The sequence below is a fragment of the Rhinopithecus roxellana genome, chromosome 16 (assembly GCF_007565055.1).
Source record: "Rhinopithecus roxellana isolate Shanxi Qingling chromosome 16, ASM756505v1, whole genome shotgun sequence".
Lineage (NCBI taxonomy): Eukaryota > Metazoa > Chordata > Mammalia > Primates > Cercopithecidae > Rhinopithecus > Rhinopithecus roxellana.
The window spans coordinates 12,475,419-12,491,883 of record NC_044564.1 but is presented as its reverse complement, the minus strand read 5'-3'; the positions used below and the strand labels follow the sequence as shown (position 1 = coordinate 12,491,883).

General features: G+C 56.5%; 1 protein-coding gene across 9 annotated transcripts in view; it reads right to left on the bottom strand.

The window, feature by feature from the left end:
* Positions 1-1,889: 1,889 nt before the first annotated feature.
* The window catches only part of SARDH (sarcosine dehydrogenase), a 75,956-nt gene continuing 61,380 nt past the window's right edge, over positions 1,890-16,465 (bottom strand). For 8 of the 9 annotated variants that reach the window (XM_030920293.1, XM_030920291.1, XM_030920295.1 and 5 more), the window contains 4 exons: positions 9,529-9,691; positions 8,569-8,737; positions 5,055-5,190; positions 1,890-2,344 (listed from right to left, as the gene is read on the bottom strand). In XM_030920293.1, coding sequence (XP_030776153.1) covers positions 2,219-2,344; positions 5,055-5,190; positions 8,569-8,737; positions 9,529-9,691 — 594 coding nt within the window. In that variant the 3' untranslated portion in view covers positions 1,890-2,218. Of the gene's footprint in view, positions 2,345-5,054; positions 5,191-8,568; positions 8,738-9,528; positions 9,692-16,465 lie in introns of those variants that run through there. The other variant, XR_004054071.1, reaches the window with a different exon arrangement.

The following is a 16,465-nucleotide window of genomic DNA, read 5'->3' as shown; positions in this document are numbered from 1 at the left end:
CTGCCTTGGCCTCCCAAAGTGGTGGGATTACAAGCGTGTGCCACTGCACCTGGCCAGTGTAGGCACTTTCAAAACAGTTTCCTCGGAATTCCTGAGAGGCAGTACCCAGCCACAGTGAGCACCATGGTATCAATAGTTCCAGAAAAAAAATTTAACAATAGCTGTGAAACGGCGTGTTTAGAGTCGAGGTCTGGAAGACCTGGCTCAGGGTCCAGGGAGGTGGGTCTTGTGATGTGGACCCTGGGTGGTGCGCTTGGGAGCCATGGCAGGGCCAAGATCTCTTGCAGCCCAGGGATAGAGCCCGCAAGTGGTGAGCTCGGGAGGCGAGTCACGGAGGCTGCGCTCACATCAATGCCCAGTGCCCTCTCGGAGGGGCCAGGTTCTCTCTCTGCGGGGGTGGGGGAAGCACACAGGGTACAGGGAGGGAGGCTGGGTTCTCTCTCCTTGGGACAAGGTTGGGGGCCGGGTTCTGTCTCCTTGGGACAGGGTCAGGGGCCGGGTTCTCTCTTCTTGGGACAGGGTGGTGCCATCGCATGCGTTCCCCAGCTGCAGCCACGGGAAACAATTTGGAGTGGAACCTGGGCTCTGACCTCCCCTCATCCTCAGCCTTCTCCCAAGGACGGGCCGTGAGATCAATGTGGTCACCGGGCCAATCCAGGGGTCTGTGGCCAAACCGCAGACCCGGAGGAAGCAGGCCAGGCCATCTGGGGAGCCGGCTCCCCTCCTCTCCTCCTCTGGCTCCCGCAAAGCTGTCTCATCCAGGAGCCAGGCCCGCCTGTGAGCGAGGGGAGGCTCCAGGTGTTCCTTCGGCCTGAAGCGTGTGAAAGCCAGAGGCCCCCACCCCCCTCTCCAGCCGCATCCCCTTCCCCAGACTCAGGAGGCCAAACCCGCCTTTCACAGCCATCTGTAACCCAAACATCTGCCTGCAGCTTTGTTGAGCTCAGTCCACAGTGGGCCATGTGGCCTGGGAGCATCCAAAGGCAGCTGGGGCCTGCCAGGACTGCTGCCCCCAGATCACCACTTACTGTGCGTGTGGCTCTGTGGGGCCCCAGCTCCACGATATCCCCAAGCATCTGCCACCCGCTCTTCCCAGATTGCAGGGCACGCCTGGCAAGACTGCACAGTGCCACTCTGACGGGCCTGATCTGAACCTGGGCTCGGGGGCATGAGGGAGAGGACTGAGCACGTGGGATGGACAGAGATGGACACCCCTCCCAGGCAGGAGAGGCAGAGCTGCTCCTGACACACAGGCAGTTATTGCGGGGAAGAGAAAGCAGGCAGCGGAGCCACCCCATCTCAGGGCAATGTGCAGGGCAGAGCCTAAGACAGGGTCCTCCTGCAAGGGCTGGACAAAGGGGAAGGCATGGGCAGGAATTGCGTTCAAATCAACAGCAAAGACAAAGGTCACCTAGAAAGGGGGACTCCACCAGACTCTTACTCAGCAGCACGCCCCTCCTGCCTGAGCCTGGTGAGCAAGGGGCTCAAGGGGAAACTGAGGAAGGAGCTTGCACTTCTGTGTGGGTGAGGAGGGCACCCATCTGAGGCCCCGCCCGCTCCCTGCTTTGGCTCCTCTGTTCCTGGGCTGCTGATTCTCAGGAGGCTTTGCCACCTGAAGAACCAGGAGGTCGAGCAAGGGAAGAAGAGCTTTCCAGCTCCTGTGCCGACCTGAGATCTGAGAGGCACCATCCTGTAGAATGGCCTTGGTCCCAGGCCTCCATGTGCACTGTGGCAGACAGTGCCAGTCGATCACTGATGGCAGACAGTGCCAGCCAATCACCGCTCTTTCCTGACCCAGACACAGCCTCATGCTCTTCAGCCAAGTGCCCCAGGGAAGCCCACCACCGATCGGTCAAGCTTGGAGTAAAAGACGAAGCCTATTTGCTTCCCTGTTTTCACGTGGGGCTTATCAAGTATTTACTAAGCACCTTCTAGAAGCTTGGAGATGACTACAAGCCATGGTCCCTGAGCCCAAGACACTTACAGGCTTGTTTTCTGGGAGGATTGGGGTGGATTAGAGACCGCCTTCTGGTCGGTGACCACACGATGGGCCATCTTGGTCTCTATCTGTATCTGGTTTGGGGGTTTTAGCAGGACTAGGCCTATACTAAGGACAGGGAGGGTCCAAGTTCTGGCCAGGTCCAGGGTCCTGGGATCCAGGGCCATTTGGGACCTGTGGGAATGGACGGACAGCATGGGATGGGGCATGGAGTCTGGGCCCTCAGTATGTTCCCTTCACCCTCTTGTTGTCAGGGTCAAAGGGAGACTTCAGGTGGGCCTGGGCACCGTAGGTCACCCCCATTCTTTCCAGGGCATAGTCCCCGCTCTTCACAAAGTCCCGCGAGACCTAGGAGCAGAGGTGGGGATGAGGGTCACTATCTGTTGGTAGGTACAGGGCTCACGCCTGCCTGCTTCTCTGGAGGAGGGGGTCTTGGTCTTGCTGCCTGCCCCATGGGCAAACTCATCCCTGTGCCAGGGCCTCCTTCCCGAACCCAGGCATCGCCCCAGAGCAGGTGGAGTTTGTGTCCATGTGATCTCGAGTTGGACATGGGCATCTGGGGTCCGGCAAAGCCAAGGTCTGACAGCCAGTACGACTTCCACAGGACAACATACCTCCTGCCCTAGCGATTCCAGATGTCTGGGAAACAGCAGAAACGCGGTGGCTTCCCCGGACCCGGGCCGGAGCAGCACTGAGGCTGGCGGCCAATCCCACTCAAATCCCTCTGGGCAGGGGCGGCTGGAACAGCCTTCTAGACAGCTTGGCCTCTGCGTGCTCCCCATCCCACACCCTGGCTCGACGTCCCCAGCAAGCCCTTGGGAACTAGTCAGCCCCAGGTGCAGGTGCTCTTAGGGCAGGAGGAGGGCGTCACCTCCAGCCTGGTGCAGCTGGTGACGCTGGGCACTTTTGCCACGGCTGCTATGAGGAGGGCAGGCCGGGCCACTCAGGGAAGCTGTTCTCCCATTACAGCAATTAAACCCAAGGCCAGGGCCACAGGAGGGAGTCTCAGGTTCTACTCTGGGAGTCAGAGTAGAACCTGACTTCTTGTTCCTGGCAGCTCAGGACTGGATGAAACAAAATAAAAAACAAATCAAGCTTTTTCTGTGACAGGAGCTTTAGGAGTGGCGCTTCTGAGCCATGTGTGCACCTGCGGGGCTGAGAGTTCTGAGCTGCCCCCTGCAGGAAGGCAGCATAGAGAGCTGATGGACTTCAGATGTCCCCAGGCAGGCACAACTCAAAGCGGGCACCTGGCCTTGCTAACAAATACCCACGAGGCAGAAACTCCTTCCCCATCTCGGAGCCTTTCCCTTCAATGACCAGGTTTCCCTATCTTAGGAAGAAACCTCTGCTACCCCACTTGGGTGTTAGAAAATGTTGAACAACAGCTTTGGAGTAGGGCAGGCGTGACTGTAGCGTTTGCCCATTTCCATGGTGCAAATGCTCTGGACAGCCCTGATGGAGGGGCAGGAGACGTGCACCAGCAGCTCTGGGTGCATCGACTGGTTCCCTGGCTGCCTGTCTGGATGCCATTGAACCTCAGCTTCCCTGGTCACGTTGGTTATGGACCCATCCCTGACTCTGGAGAAAGGTGAGCATTACTGTTCTTTGAAGAAATGGCAACGGAACCTCCCCTCCCCAGCCCACCCTGGCATGGAACCCATAAACTCCAGTTTGGCTGGGCCCCAGGGCTGTGGCCCCAGGGCTGTGTCAGGAGGCCCTGCCCACCGTGGGAGCCACGCCATCACAATCCCCGCTTATTAAGACCCCACTCTGGGCAGTGGCCTGTATGACGGCCCTGCATGGTAGGTGAGTGTCCACATTTTATAAATGAGGAAACTGAGGTTCTAAGAGAGGATCCTTGTCCAAGGTCACAAAGCAAGTAAAAGGCAGATCCCAAAGCCTGGTGGCATCAAGTGTGTCCTGAGCCTTCCAGCTCCACTGCCGGACTCAGCCCCATGGGCTGCCACTTCCCTACAGCTCCACAGGACCATGGCCTTGCCTGAGGCCTGGCGGTGTCCCCTCCCCCTTGGGCCTTCGAGCTGGGCCTGCGCCTGTTCTGCAGCTCTTGCTAAGACTGCTCTGTCTCCAGCCTACCCTTCCTTGTGGCTTCTCCCAAGCGCTCCCTCTCTCCCCGATTCCCTCTATGTGCCCAGCGGGGACTCAGGCTGGAAGGTTCTGGAGCCAGGCCAGCATGTCCTGGCCTCACTTAGGGCTTGGGCTAAATGTCAGATCTGCTCCCATGGAGAGACGTGACCCTCCTCACCGGCACCAGAGGCGCCAGAAAGATGGGAAAAGGAGGTGGAGGTAGAGACCACCCCTTCCCCTTCTGGGGAGGCTGCCCACCCCCTGCTCCACCACCCCTGGCCACCCAGAGCTGTCCTGGGACTTGCTTCTAGGGGCAGTGCCTGCTCTTTCCAGCCTGCTCCTGCCTCCTGCAGCCAGGGACCAGGGTCACCTGGTGGGTGTGGGGTTGCCTGGGGTCAGGGGTGTCTGGAGTGAGGAAAGAGAGGAGGATAGAAACATGGGTCGCTGAGTCTGAGTCTCTGGTTGGTCACCCTGGGGACCACCCTTGCACCCCAGGCAAAGGGTGGGCCATGGGCGGCTTGAGGTTTGGGTCTCTGGTATCAGGAGCCGGAAGGTATCAGCCTGGCTGGCTGGCACCTCCTTCTAACCAAAAAAAGCCTGGAACCACCAAAGTCAGATTCTTCCAGAAAGAAAACAGAGAGCAGCTTTGGCTCTGCCCAGGCACAGCTGGGGAGTCCTCCACCTGCTGAGGCCTCTTCCTCTCCCTTCTCCTTCCCCCCTCCTCCCTCTCCCTCCTCCTTCTTCCTCTCTCCCCTTTTTCCTTCCCCCTCCTTCTCCTTCCTTCCTCCCCCCTTCCCTCCTCCCTCCTTCTTCCTCCTCTCCCTCCTCCCTCCTTTCTCTTCCCTCCTCCTCCTCTGGACCCCACCCGTCCTCCTCCCTGTGCCCGGCACACTCAGGGTGCAGTGCAGGGTGCTGGTTTGGAGCTGGGGAGGAATCGGCATTTGCCTTAGCAGGGCCAGAGAAGGTGACTCACCGGCCCACCACTGGGGTCATGGATGTAACCGTAGGCGATGGTCTTGTCGATGGCGAACCCAAAGTCGGCCCTCCGGACATGGCCCACCACTTGGCCGTTCCTCCAGATGGCCTCCAGGCCAAACATGGGTACTTTGCTGGAAGAAGCAGTAGAGAAAGCTGGGGCCCCAGAAACCACAGGGTGGGGACGCGTCCACAGTGGCCTGGAGGAGAATGGGGGCTGCATGATGCCCATCCAACCGTGGCTCCACACAGATAGGGCTGGCCTACTAGGACCTCACTGGTCCCCAGAGCCAGCCCAGCACTTGGCCTGGACACCACGGCTCAGGCTTCGAGTGAGTAAAAGGGATGAACGGAAAACAACGAAACTAGGAGTAGACTTTGCTGTTTCCAGAAGCGAGCCCGTATATTTGGGAGAGCCCCTGCCTCCGATTTCCTTCCACTGCTCTTCAATTCTGTTTTTTTTTCTTTTTTGTTTTTTGTTTTTTTTTGGTGTGGTGGCGCAATCTAGACTCCCTGCAACCTCCGCCTCCCAGGTTCAAACGATTCTCCTGCCTCAGCCTCTGGAGTAGTTGGGATTACAGGCACCCACCACCATGCCTGCCTAATTTTTGTATTTTTAGTAGAGACGGGTTTCACCATGTTGGCCAGGCTGGTCTAGAACTCCTGACCTCAAGTGATCTGCCTGCCTCAGCCTCCCAAAGTGCTGGGATTACAGGTGTGAGCCACCGCACCTGGCCAGGTTCATTTTTTTTCACAGTACAATATATACTTTATTCAAAGGACTTTACTACATGTAATACATGAATGCTCACCATAAAAGCTTAAAAATTAAAAGCAGGAAGACAAAGGAAAAAAGTAAGATAAAATCAAAGAAAGGCCAGCACCCAGGGCTAACTGGTAATACTTTGTTGCCAGTCTGTAGACTTCTCCATGTGCAATGGGTTATCATGGCTGCAGCTGTGCAAAGGGGCCCCTGAATGGAAGGGCCGGGGTGAGGCTGAGGGGACCTCCTGCATCCTCACCCTGGAGTCACTGTTTGGGTCCCACCTGTCAATGGGATTAGGGTGAGGCCGGAAGGAGGTTTTGTAAACATCTTTGGTTTCGCCCTAGTTTTTTTTTTTTTTTTTTTTTTTTTTTTTGAGACAGAGTCTCGCTCAGTCGCCCAGGCTGGAATGCAGTGGCGTGATCTCGGCTCACTACACGTTCTGCCTCCCGGGTTCCCGCCATTCTCCTGCCTCAGCCTCCTGAGTAGTTGGGACTACAGGCGCCGCCACCACGCCCGGCTAATTTTTTGTATTTTTTAGTAGAGACAGGGTTTCACCGTGTTAGCCAGGATGGTCTCGATCTCCTGACCTCGTGATCCGCCCGCCTCGGCCTCCCAAAGTGCTGGGATTACAGGCGTGAGCCACCGCGCCCGGCCTCGCCCTAGTTTTCATTCTCCACGTGAGGACACTGAGGCTCCAACTGCCCAGAGTCCCAGAGTAGAGTGGCAGGGCCGTTCTCTGTGACTCCACTGCCAGCATCCTCTCTGCGTCTGTCCTGGAACCGCAACAGTCCAGAGCCGCGGTGCAGGGCAGCGATTATGCAGCCTGACAGAAAACCCCTGAGCAGAGCGCACTGGGTCACAGGGGCTGTCCAAGGCCCTCCTAAACCCAGGCATCAGGCTGCAGGTGCCTCCTGGAGGGTTTGCAGAAGGTCGGGGTCAGGCAGGCAGAAAGGACCCATGGACGCTGACCTGTCTGCAAGGGGCCCCCTCTCTGGGAGCTGAGCTGATCCCAGGAGCTGGACTGATCCTAGGAGCTGGACAGGCTGTCACGTGAAAGGGAGAGCCTGACAGGCACCCAGGGAGAAGCCACAGGACAAAGACAGCACGGCCCCACTCACCCTCCCTCTCCCCTCACCCTCTCTCTCCCCTCACCCTCCCTCTCCCTCATCCTCCCTCTTCCCTCACCCTCCCTCTCCCCTCACCCTCCCTCTCCCCTCACCCTCCCTCTCCCCTCACCCTCCCTCTCCCTCATCCTCCCTCTCTCCTCACCCTCCCTCTCCCCTCACCCTCCCTCTCCCTCATCCTCCCTCTCCCTCCCTCATCCTCCCTCTTCCTCACCCTCCCTCTCCCTCCCTCATCCTCCCTCTCTCACATCCTCCCTCTCCCTCACCCTCCTCTCCCCTCACCCTACCTCTCCCCTCACCCTCTCTGTCCCTCACCCTCCCTGTCCCTCTCCCTCACCCTCCCTTTCCATTACCCTCCCTGTCCCTCACCCTCCCTCTCCCTCACCCTCCCTCTCCCTCAACCTCCCTCTCCCTCAACCTCCCTCTCCCTCCCCTCCTCACTCTGACACTCCTTTTGAAGGCTCCAGAAACCTGGGAGAAGTGGCCGTGTTTGCAGCTGGCTGTCAGCTCCACGTCCACAGAGCCCAAAGCTGCCCACTTGCCCGGAGACCTGTGCTTCGGACCCCCACCGGCACCACGGGAGGGCCTCTGAGCAGGGCTTGATCTTCTCAGACTGCCCTGCAACCCAAGTGGGACTCGGGTTCCTGGAATCCAAACTCTCCCAGTAGCTCAGGGAGCACCGGGCTCCAGCAGCATGCTCAAAGCCACTCTCCGTGGGGACAGCAGGAGGTCAGGTCAACCTCAGGCAGAGTCTCTCCTTCCATCTCTGCCGTGTGACCGGACCTGAGTCCCCTGCTCCTTGGCACCATGTGGTCTCCATTTGTAAATGAGGATGGTGGCCCCAGCAGAGTCCCTCTCCCCCCATCACAGGGCTGTGGGGAAACTGAACCAGAACAGGATGGGAGGTCATGGCGCAGTGACTGGAAGGCCAGGCTCCCTGGGTTCACCCTCCCAAGGCCCTCAGCCTAGACCCGCCGCAGCGGGGTGGCCTGGGCTTGGCTGCACCTTTCTCTTTTGAGACCTGCATTCGAAGAGTGTGGCCTGGGAGGGACCCCAGGTGTGCAACCTTACACTGGCCTGGTTTGAATCCCAGCACTTTGGGATCCTCACGCCTGTGATCCCAGCACTTTGGGAGGCTGAGGCAGGCAGATCACGAGATCAGGAGAGTTCAAGACCAGCCTGGCCAACATGGTAAAACCCCATCTCTACTAAAAACACAAAAATTAGCTGGGTATGGTGGCAGGCGCCTATAATTCCAGCTACTTGGGAGGCTGAGACAGGAGAATCACTCGAACCTAGGAAGCGGAGGTTGCGGTGAGCCGAGATCGTGCCACTGCACTCCAGCCTGGGCAACAGAGTGAGACTCTGTCTCAAAAAAAAAAATAAAGAGCAAATTCTCTCTGCCTTTCTGCCTTTAACAGCATGTGACCTGGCCAGATGGCCTCTCTCTTTGGCCTTGATTTCCTTATCTGCAGTGGGCTGCTGGGTGTGTTCTGGAAGAGCATGGCTGGCACATGGGAAGTGTTGGTACCAGGGGCTTTGACTGGGGGACTGAGAAGCGCCTGCCTGCCCTGGCTGTCGGCAGTTGCTTCCGGGTGGGTGCGGGACAGCGGGATACTCACTCCTCCACGGTGAAGCACACCAGGCGCCGGCGGAGGCCTGCAGCCCGCTGCTGCTCCAGGGCCTCCCTCCCCAGGAAGGGCACCGGTGACTTAAGCTTGCACGTGAAGGCCAGGCCTGCCTCCAGGGGGCTGTCGTCAGGCCGCAGGTCTGCATGCCAGTGCCGGTAGCCTGTGGGAAAGGAAACCACCGGGTTGGTGCCACCCTAAGGGGGATAAGCCCTTCAGGAGATGCATGAGGATGCTGCCTAAATCCACCCCCTCCAGCCCCTACCCACACTCTCAGAGCTGCTTAGTCACCTGGGCAAGAGGCAGGGCATCCCCAACTCCAGAAGGTTCCCTGGGGTGACTCCCCCTCCCCAAGCAGACTGCCCATCAGCACTGCAGCCCTCTGCACCCTCAGGTGGGGGTGTCAGGGAGGGGCTCGTGAAGGGGGAGCTTCCCAATGCCCAAGCTGGGTGCCCAACACCCAGGGGAGCTGCCCAATGCCCAAGCTGGGTGACCGACACCCTGGGGAATTGCCCAAAGCCCGCTCTGAGCCCCCATCCTTGCTGTGGACAAGGGTCTGGGCTTCTTTCAGAGGCCACAGCACCTGCTCCCCTGCTCTATTCTTCACAGTTCTGAGAAACCAAGGCCCTCAATGCCAACCCTGCCTGGGCCTGCCCCCCAGGTGCCGGGCAGCACCTCAGCTCTCTGAGTCCAGGTGTGTGCAGGTGTCGCAGATCCCAACACGGTCCCTGGGGCCCTGCACGAAGACCCTGGGCAGCAAGAGGGTTTGGGGAAACGGAGGATGTCGGGCGCTGGGGCGTGAGGGAGGAAATCATGGTGTGGAAAGAAGGAAGCCGGGTGACAACACAGGGAAGGTAAACAGCTTCTCGGCCTCCAGGTGTCTCAAGCGTCACCCCCCACCAGCCCCCCTCCCTCTCTGTCCCGTGCCCTGTGCTGACCAGACCCTGCACTCACCTTTCTCAGTGCTCAGGGAGTCGATGGCACGGTACCCTGCATTGACGAGGCCGTGCTTGGCACCTGCGGCCATCACAGCCCGGTATACAGGCACACAGGACGCCTTTGGAATGTGCAGCTCCCAGCCCAGCTCCCCCACGAAGGACAGCCGTATGGCCCGGACCTGGGGGACAAGGTCATGGCTTAGATGTGGCCATGTAAGATGGCCGAGGTCCAGGCCCAGGCTACCACTTCCTGGTGGACAGCTCCTACCGTCACCATGATTACCAGCTGGCCCTGGGTCCCAGCCAGACTGCCACCAAGAAATGGGGTCTTGAAGAGCTGCTCCCTCCAGCTGCTCCGGAAATCTCTGAGGAGAAGTAGGGAGTCCCCTTTGGGAAGGGGAGATGGCAGGTTTGCTGTCTGGAGACCTCAGATTTTCTCCAGGACTGGGTTGGTTTCCTGTCTGTCATAACAAATGACCACAACTGGTGGCTTACATCAATAGCAGGAAACTCCCTCTCAGTTCTGGAGGCTCAAAATCCAAATTCACCATGTGGGTGAGCCACGCTCCCTCTGCAGGCTCTGGAGACCACCCTTCCACTCTCCAGGGAGCGTCCTTCTGAGCGCCTCCAGGTGCCTCTCAGCTTGTGGCTGCGTCACTGTGATCTCTGCCTCAGCCCTACAGCCTCCCCTCTGTGTGTCTTCTAAGGACACTTGTCACTGGAGTTAGGACCTTCCCTAGCCCTACATAATGTCATCTGCAGATCCTGACCTTAATTACACCTGCAAAGATCCTATTTCCAAATAAGGCGAGTTATAAGGCAGGTTCTGGCGAGTTAGGATGTAGACATATGTTTTGGGGGTCACCATTTAGTCCACAGCAGTGACCTGGGGCAAGCTTCTCTCCCTTCCTTATCTGTAAGACGGGGTTGGGAGCCCAGCTTTATCTGTTTCAGAAGCTCTGAGACACATCTGCGAGGAACGGGGAAGGCAGCAGCCCAGCTCAAGGGACACCACCCTGGCTGCGCTCGGTGGGGACAGAGGCATCAGGGAAGGGGACGGCCAGGTGCCAAGCCCGTTGTCCGAGGAGCCCATCACCCACCATTCTGGTCAGACTCAGCCCAGCACAGGGCTCTGAAGACAGCCATAGGCTCTGCCTTTCAGGACTCAGCTCGCCCGTGAGCACAGCCATGTTCTGGGTGGGAAAGAGGCCTAAAAGCAAGGCCCCTGCCTGGGATGCGAGACCAGGCTGGCAGGCAGAGCAGGAGACTGCCATCGCAGACGGACCTTCCAGGTGAGGGTGCAAAGGCCAGGTGCTGGGCAGCGGACATGGTGGGAGGCAGGAGAGAAAGGCCTGTGGGGCTGTGGATACCTGACTGTGAAAGACATGGTGACCCCAAGCCCTGCAGAAGTGACAGTGCCTATTATGTGCTCGTGAGCTAAGCTTCATCTCGTCCCTCCGTGGCCCATGCAACGGTGGGAACACTGTCAATCATGTCCATGGGCTGAGGCAGACACAGAGGCTCCCAGAGGCACTGAGCCGGGCCTAGGCACACCCAGCTCTGCTAAGGACAGCTGGTGTCTTTGGGAGGGTGTGTCCTGCACATCTGCACATCAGGCTAGCACTTGGCTCTGTGGAGGCCACAGGCAGCGTGTGGGGCTCCTTGCACAGGAGACGGGATTTTCCTCACACACTTGGTTCGGGTGCATGGCACGTCCACACCCAGTAACTAGAGTCTGCGTCCTCACCTTCGGGCAAACCCTTGAACCACTGACTCCCATGGGAAGGCCTGAGTGCTCAGCCCTGGGACCACAGAGCTCACAAAAGGAATGGGGAGAGCTAGGCTGATTGCAGGATCCCAGACAGTGGAGGAGCTGATTCCACCGCTGTTCTGAGCGGAAAGGCCCTCCCCGTACAGCTCCCGCTGGGATACATCTGTGGGAGGGAGGGCAGAGTCTGCTCTCCCAACCACAGGGGCAGCTCCTTATAAACCTGACACTTTAATCACATGGCCTCCGAGGGGCTCGATTCTAAAAGCTTTGGAAATAGCGCAAATTGCTCTAGGTTGCCATTTGCCCAGGCCTCCTACAAAACTCAAAATTGACACAGAAAATGTACTGTTGACATTTCCCTGCTTCCCTGGTGCAAGCCGTAGGCCCCTGACAAAGATTGCCTTGTCAACGGGGTTCTAATTTTAGACAGCCTATGGAGGATCTCAGGGCTCAAAGCCAATCACATTTTGAAACAGGAAAAATAAATTTTAAAGTGCACCTATCCACGGCCCTCCAATTGTGGATCCCTGTTCAGACAAAGACCCGTCACCCAGCTCAGTGAGAGGGTTGGAGTTCACGGGTGGAAGGGAGGGAGCTTCCTGGCTCCAGCAGCTCAGCAAGGATGGAGTCAGCTGGGTCCGGGTCTCCATCATACCCCGTGCACAGCCTGGCCCACGAAACAGTCCTTGAATGAAGGAGGAAAACGGGGACCACACCTGCTTCCCGACAAAGTGAGGGAGTCTGGGGAAATCCAGGGGCCTCTCTAACATCACAGAATCACTGGTTGTTGAGGCATCTTGCATTTTTCTCCACCAAAACAGTGGAGTGGGATCGGTCCCCAGTTCTTCGAAGTGGTGACCCACAAGGAAAGGGACAGGCCAAGTGAGGACATCCGGAACATGGGCTCCCAGTCAGCTGGGCTTGGGTGGGCACAGCATCTCCCAGCGCCCATGGGGGTCGGCCCACTCGGCCTCAGTGCCCTCGTCTGACCCATCAACCAGGGATGGCATGTGTGCACCAAGCACATGGTCCCGGCACGTGGCCCTTGGCCACTTTGGCTCAGGTGGGCTCTGAAAGCCCCAAATTGCAAGATGGAACTCCCGGCCGTCGATGGAGTCACAGAATTGTGGAAGATCAGCAGGAAGGGCCTTATGTCAGGTTTTGTTCAAAACCTTTCCACATCCCGAAAATTCCACGCAAAAAATCCTGCTGAAAATATTAAACGGAGTCAGCAAAGTTGCAGGAAGCGAAGTCAAATGAACTGTTACGCATGTGTTCACACGATTTCGACAAGGGCGCTTGAAGCCACTCACAGGGAAAGCGTCTCCAACAAGTGGTGCTGGGAGGATCCGATAGCCACGTGCAGAAGCGTGAAGCTGGTCGCTTACCTTACATCATGTCCAAAAATTAACTAGACATGGAACAAAGACATAAGGGTAAGATCTGTAGCTGTACAGCCTCTGGAAGAAAGCATGGGGAGTTGAAAATGGCAAGGGTTTCCTGGAGAGGACACTGAAAGCACAGGTCACAAAAGCAAAAGTCAGATGGAAGGACATTCATCACAAGCACTTTCGTGCATCAGAGGACACTAATAAAGAGTGAAAAGGCAACCCACGGGATGAGAGAGAACATTTGCAAGTCTTATATAGGATAAGGGCCTTCTACCCAGACAGAATAAAGAACTCCTACAACTTAATAAAAAGTCAAATACCACCATTAAAAATGGGCAAAGGGGCCAGGTGTGGTGGCTCATGCCTGTAATCCCAGCACTTTGGGAGACCAAGGTGGGAGGACCATCTGAGGTCAGGAGTTCGAGACCATCCTGGCCAACATAGTGAAACCTTGTTTCCATTAAAAATATTTTTTTTTTTTGGCTGGGCGCGGTGGCTCAAGCCTGTAATCCCAGCACTTTGGGAGGCCGAGACGGGCAGATCACGAGGTCAGGAGATCGAGACCATCCTGGCTAACACGGTGAAACCCCATCTCTACTAAAAAAAAAATACAAAAATCTAGCTGGGCGAGGTGGCAGGCGCCTGTAGTCCCAGCTACTCAGGAGGCTGAGGCAGGAGAATGGCGTGAACCCGGGAGGCGGAGCTTGCAGTGAGCCGAGATCGCGCCACTGCACTCCAGCCTGGACTACGGATCTCAAAAATATATATATATATATTTTTAAAAAATTAGTTGAGCGTGGTGGTGTGTGCCTGTAGTCCCAGCTACTCGGGAGGCTGAGGCGGGAGAATCACTTGAATCCAAGAGGTGGAGGCTGCAGTGAGCCGAGATTGTGCCACTGCACTCCAGCTGGGGCAACAGAGCGAGACTCCATCTAAAAAAAAAAAAATGGGCAAAGGACTTGAATCAACAATTCCCAAATACAAATGCAAATGGCCAGCAGGCCCAGGAAAAGATGCTCCACATCACTACCCATCAGAGGCACGCAAACCCAAGTCACAGTGAGTTATCACTTTGTGCCCATGAGGATGACAATTATAAAAACAAGAAAAAGGAAGTAACAAGTGTTGGTGAGGATGTGGAGAAACTGGAGCCCTTGTGCACTGTTGGTGGAAATGGAAAATGGTGCAAGCACTGTGGAAAACAGGGTTTTAAAACATTAAAAATACAACTTCCATGTGATCCAGCAATCCCACTTCTGCGTATACACCCAAAGGAATTGAAAGGAGGGATTCGAAGAGGTATTTGCATACTCATGTTCACAGGGTTATTCACAATAGCCAAGAGGTAGACGCAACCCAAGTGTCCATCAACAGAGGATGAACAAGTGGGGCATGGTGGCTCACACCTGTAATCCCGGTACTTGGGGAGGCCAAGGCAGGAGGACTGCTTGAGCCCAGGAGTCTGAGACCAGCCTGGGCAACACAGGGAAGCCCTGTCTCTACAAAAAATTTTAGAGTTAGCTGGGTGTGATGGCGTGTGCCTGTAGTCCCAGCTACTTGGGAGGCTGAAGCGGGGAGGATCACTTGAGCCCAGGAGGTTGAGGCAGTGAGCTGAGATCGCGCCGCTACACTCCAGCCTGGGTGACAGAGTAAGACCCTGTCTCAAAGAACAAAAACAAAAACACCAAAAACAGATGACGAACAGACAAAATGTGTTCTATCTGCACGAAGGAATGTTATTCAGCCTTAAAAAGAAAGGAAATTTGGATGCATAACGCAATGCAGATGAACACATTATAAACACGTCATGCTAAGTGAAGGGAGCCAGTCACAGAAAGACAAATCCTGTCTGATTCCACTCATATGAGGTCCCTGGAGTCACCAAATTCATAGACAGCGAGAGCAGAATGGAGGGCACAGGGGCTGGGGAGGGGGAAAGGGAGTTGCCTCAATGGGGACAGAGCTTCAGTTTCACAAAATGAAGACATTCTAGAGGTTTGTTTCCCAACAATAGGAACATACTTAACACTACCGAACTGTACACTTAAACTAACAAACCAGCCAACAAACCAACTCCTTTTCTTCATGGGAAACTGAGGCTAGGAACTAAGTGACCAGCACTTTCTCGACATCCTGGGCCACAGGAACGGAGGAGCCAGGGGAGGCAGAGGGTGTAGACACAGAGATGGGAATTTGGGGAATGTGAGGGAATGGCCGCAGGCCAGATAGGAAGCTGCATCCTGTGTCCAACAGAAGGTCAAGGAGACACCAGAGAGACCAGGCGGGTGGGGAGCGGGGAAAAGGTGGTACTTAAAAAGATAACAGTAGAGAATGCTCCAGAAGTGAAGATGGTTGGTCATGAGCTGTCAGATTGCAGAAAGCACAGTAGGTACCAAATGGGAAAAACACCAGTGAATCCCTGCATGGAAAACACTGGGGCATGCACAGGCATCAGAGTGGGCAGGGTGCAGAGGGGGTACGTGGGGAGGAGAAGGAGGGAGAAATGAAAGAGAAAGAGAGAGAGAAAGAGGCAGAGAGAGGCTGGGCGCGGTGGCTCACGCCTGCAATCCCAGTACTTTGGGAGGCCTAGTTGGGCGGATCACTTGAGGCCAGGAGTTTGAGATCAGCCTGGCCAACACGGCAAAATCCCATCTCTACTAAAAATACAAAAATTAGTTGGGTGTGGTGACGGGCACCTGTAGTCCCAGCTACTTGGGAGGCTGAGGCAGGAGAATTGGTTGAACCTGAGAGGCGGAGGCTGTAGTGAGCCAAGGTCGCCCCACTGCACTCCAGCCTGGGCAACAGAGTGAGACTCCATCTCAAATAAATAAGACAGAGAGAGAGGCCTGAAACCTTGAAACCATCCCTTGGCATGGCTCCAGTAGATGCTAATCTACTGTAGAACAGTATCTTTGAAGCACAGAGCTTCGAACATAACTGTCAGCCTGGAAACCCACATCCTCCAGGGGTGAGAGGAGTGAGGTAAACTGACAATGTTCTCAGATCCAGACAGAGTTTATGACACATGATTCTTGTTGAAAGAATCTGTCGGGGACGCACCTTCAAGCCTGGGCCCCTGACCTCACCTGGGTGCAGTTTGAGGGTCAGACCAGAGCAGATACCTGGCCAGGTGGGGGTTGAGCTGGGAGGGAGGAAGACCAAGGTGAGGCGAACTCTGCCTCCTGTTTAGGAATAGGTGCTTTGGAATCAAACCCATGAAGCGTGGGGCACAGCGGACCTCTCCACCCATGGAACTAATCAGTCACCTGGAGTGACATGTCTGTTATGAGCAGATTTAGCTCTGCAAATAAAGGGTTGGGGCAGGGGTCCTTTGTGACAGCATGGACCCTGCTGGGAGCTGAGCCCCTTTTCTGCTTGGCCCCGGCTGGGGGCGAGGGCTCAGGACCCACAGGGCTGCCTGGTGCCAGTCTTCCCAGTGGCCAGGCACTGTTCCCAGCCAGTCAGCCTGGACAGGAGGGGAATGACTCCTGAAACCTGCAGAGCCACCTGCCACTGGTGTCGTTTGCTAGGGCTCAGACTCCTGGACTGTAGGTTGTGATGAGAGAGGATCCCTCTGTGGAAAGAGATCACGTGGGGCGGGGCTGAGGCCCATCGAGTCCCCCACACTTAGGCAAACATCATTACTATGACCATGGCTCTCTCCCCCCAAATTGGCCTGAAGACCCTCTCTTTTTGGAAGGTTCTGGAGATCAGACTCTTCCAGGCCCTGTAGGGAGTTCTGTGGGATGTCATTGGTCCCCAAGGGTGAGAGGAACCCACCCTGCCTGTCC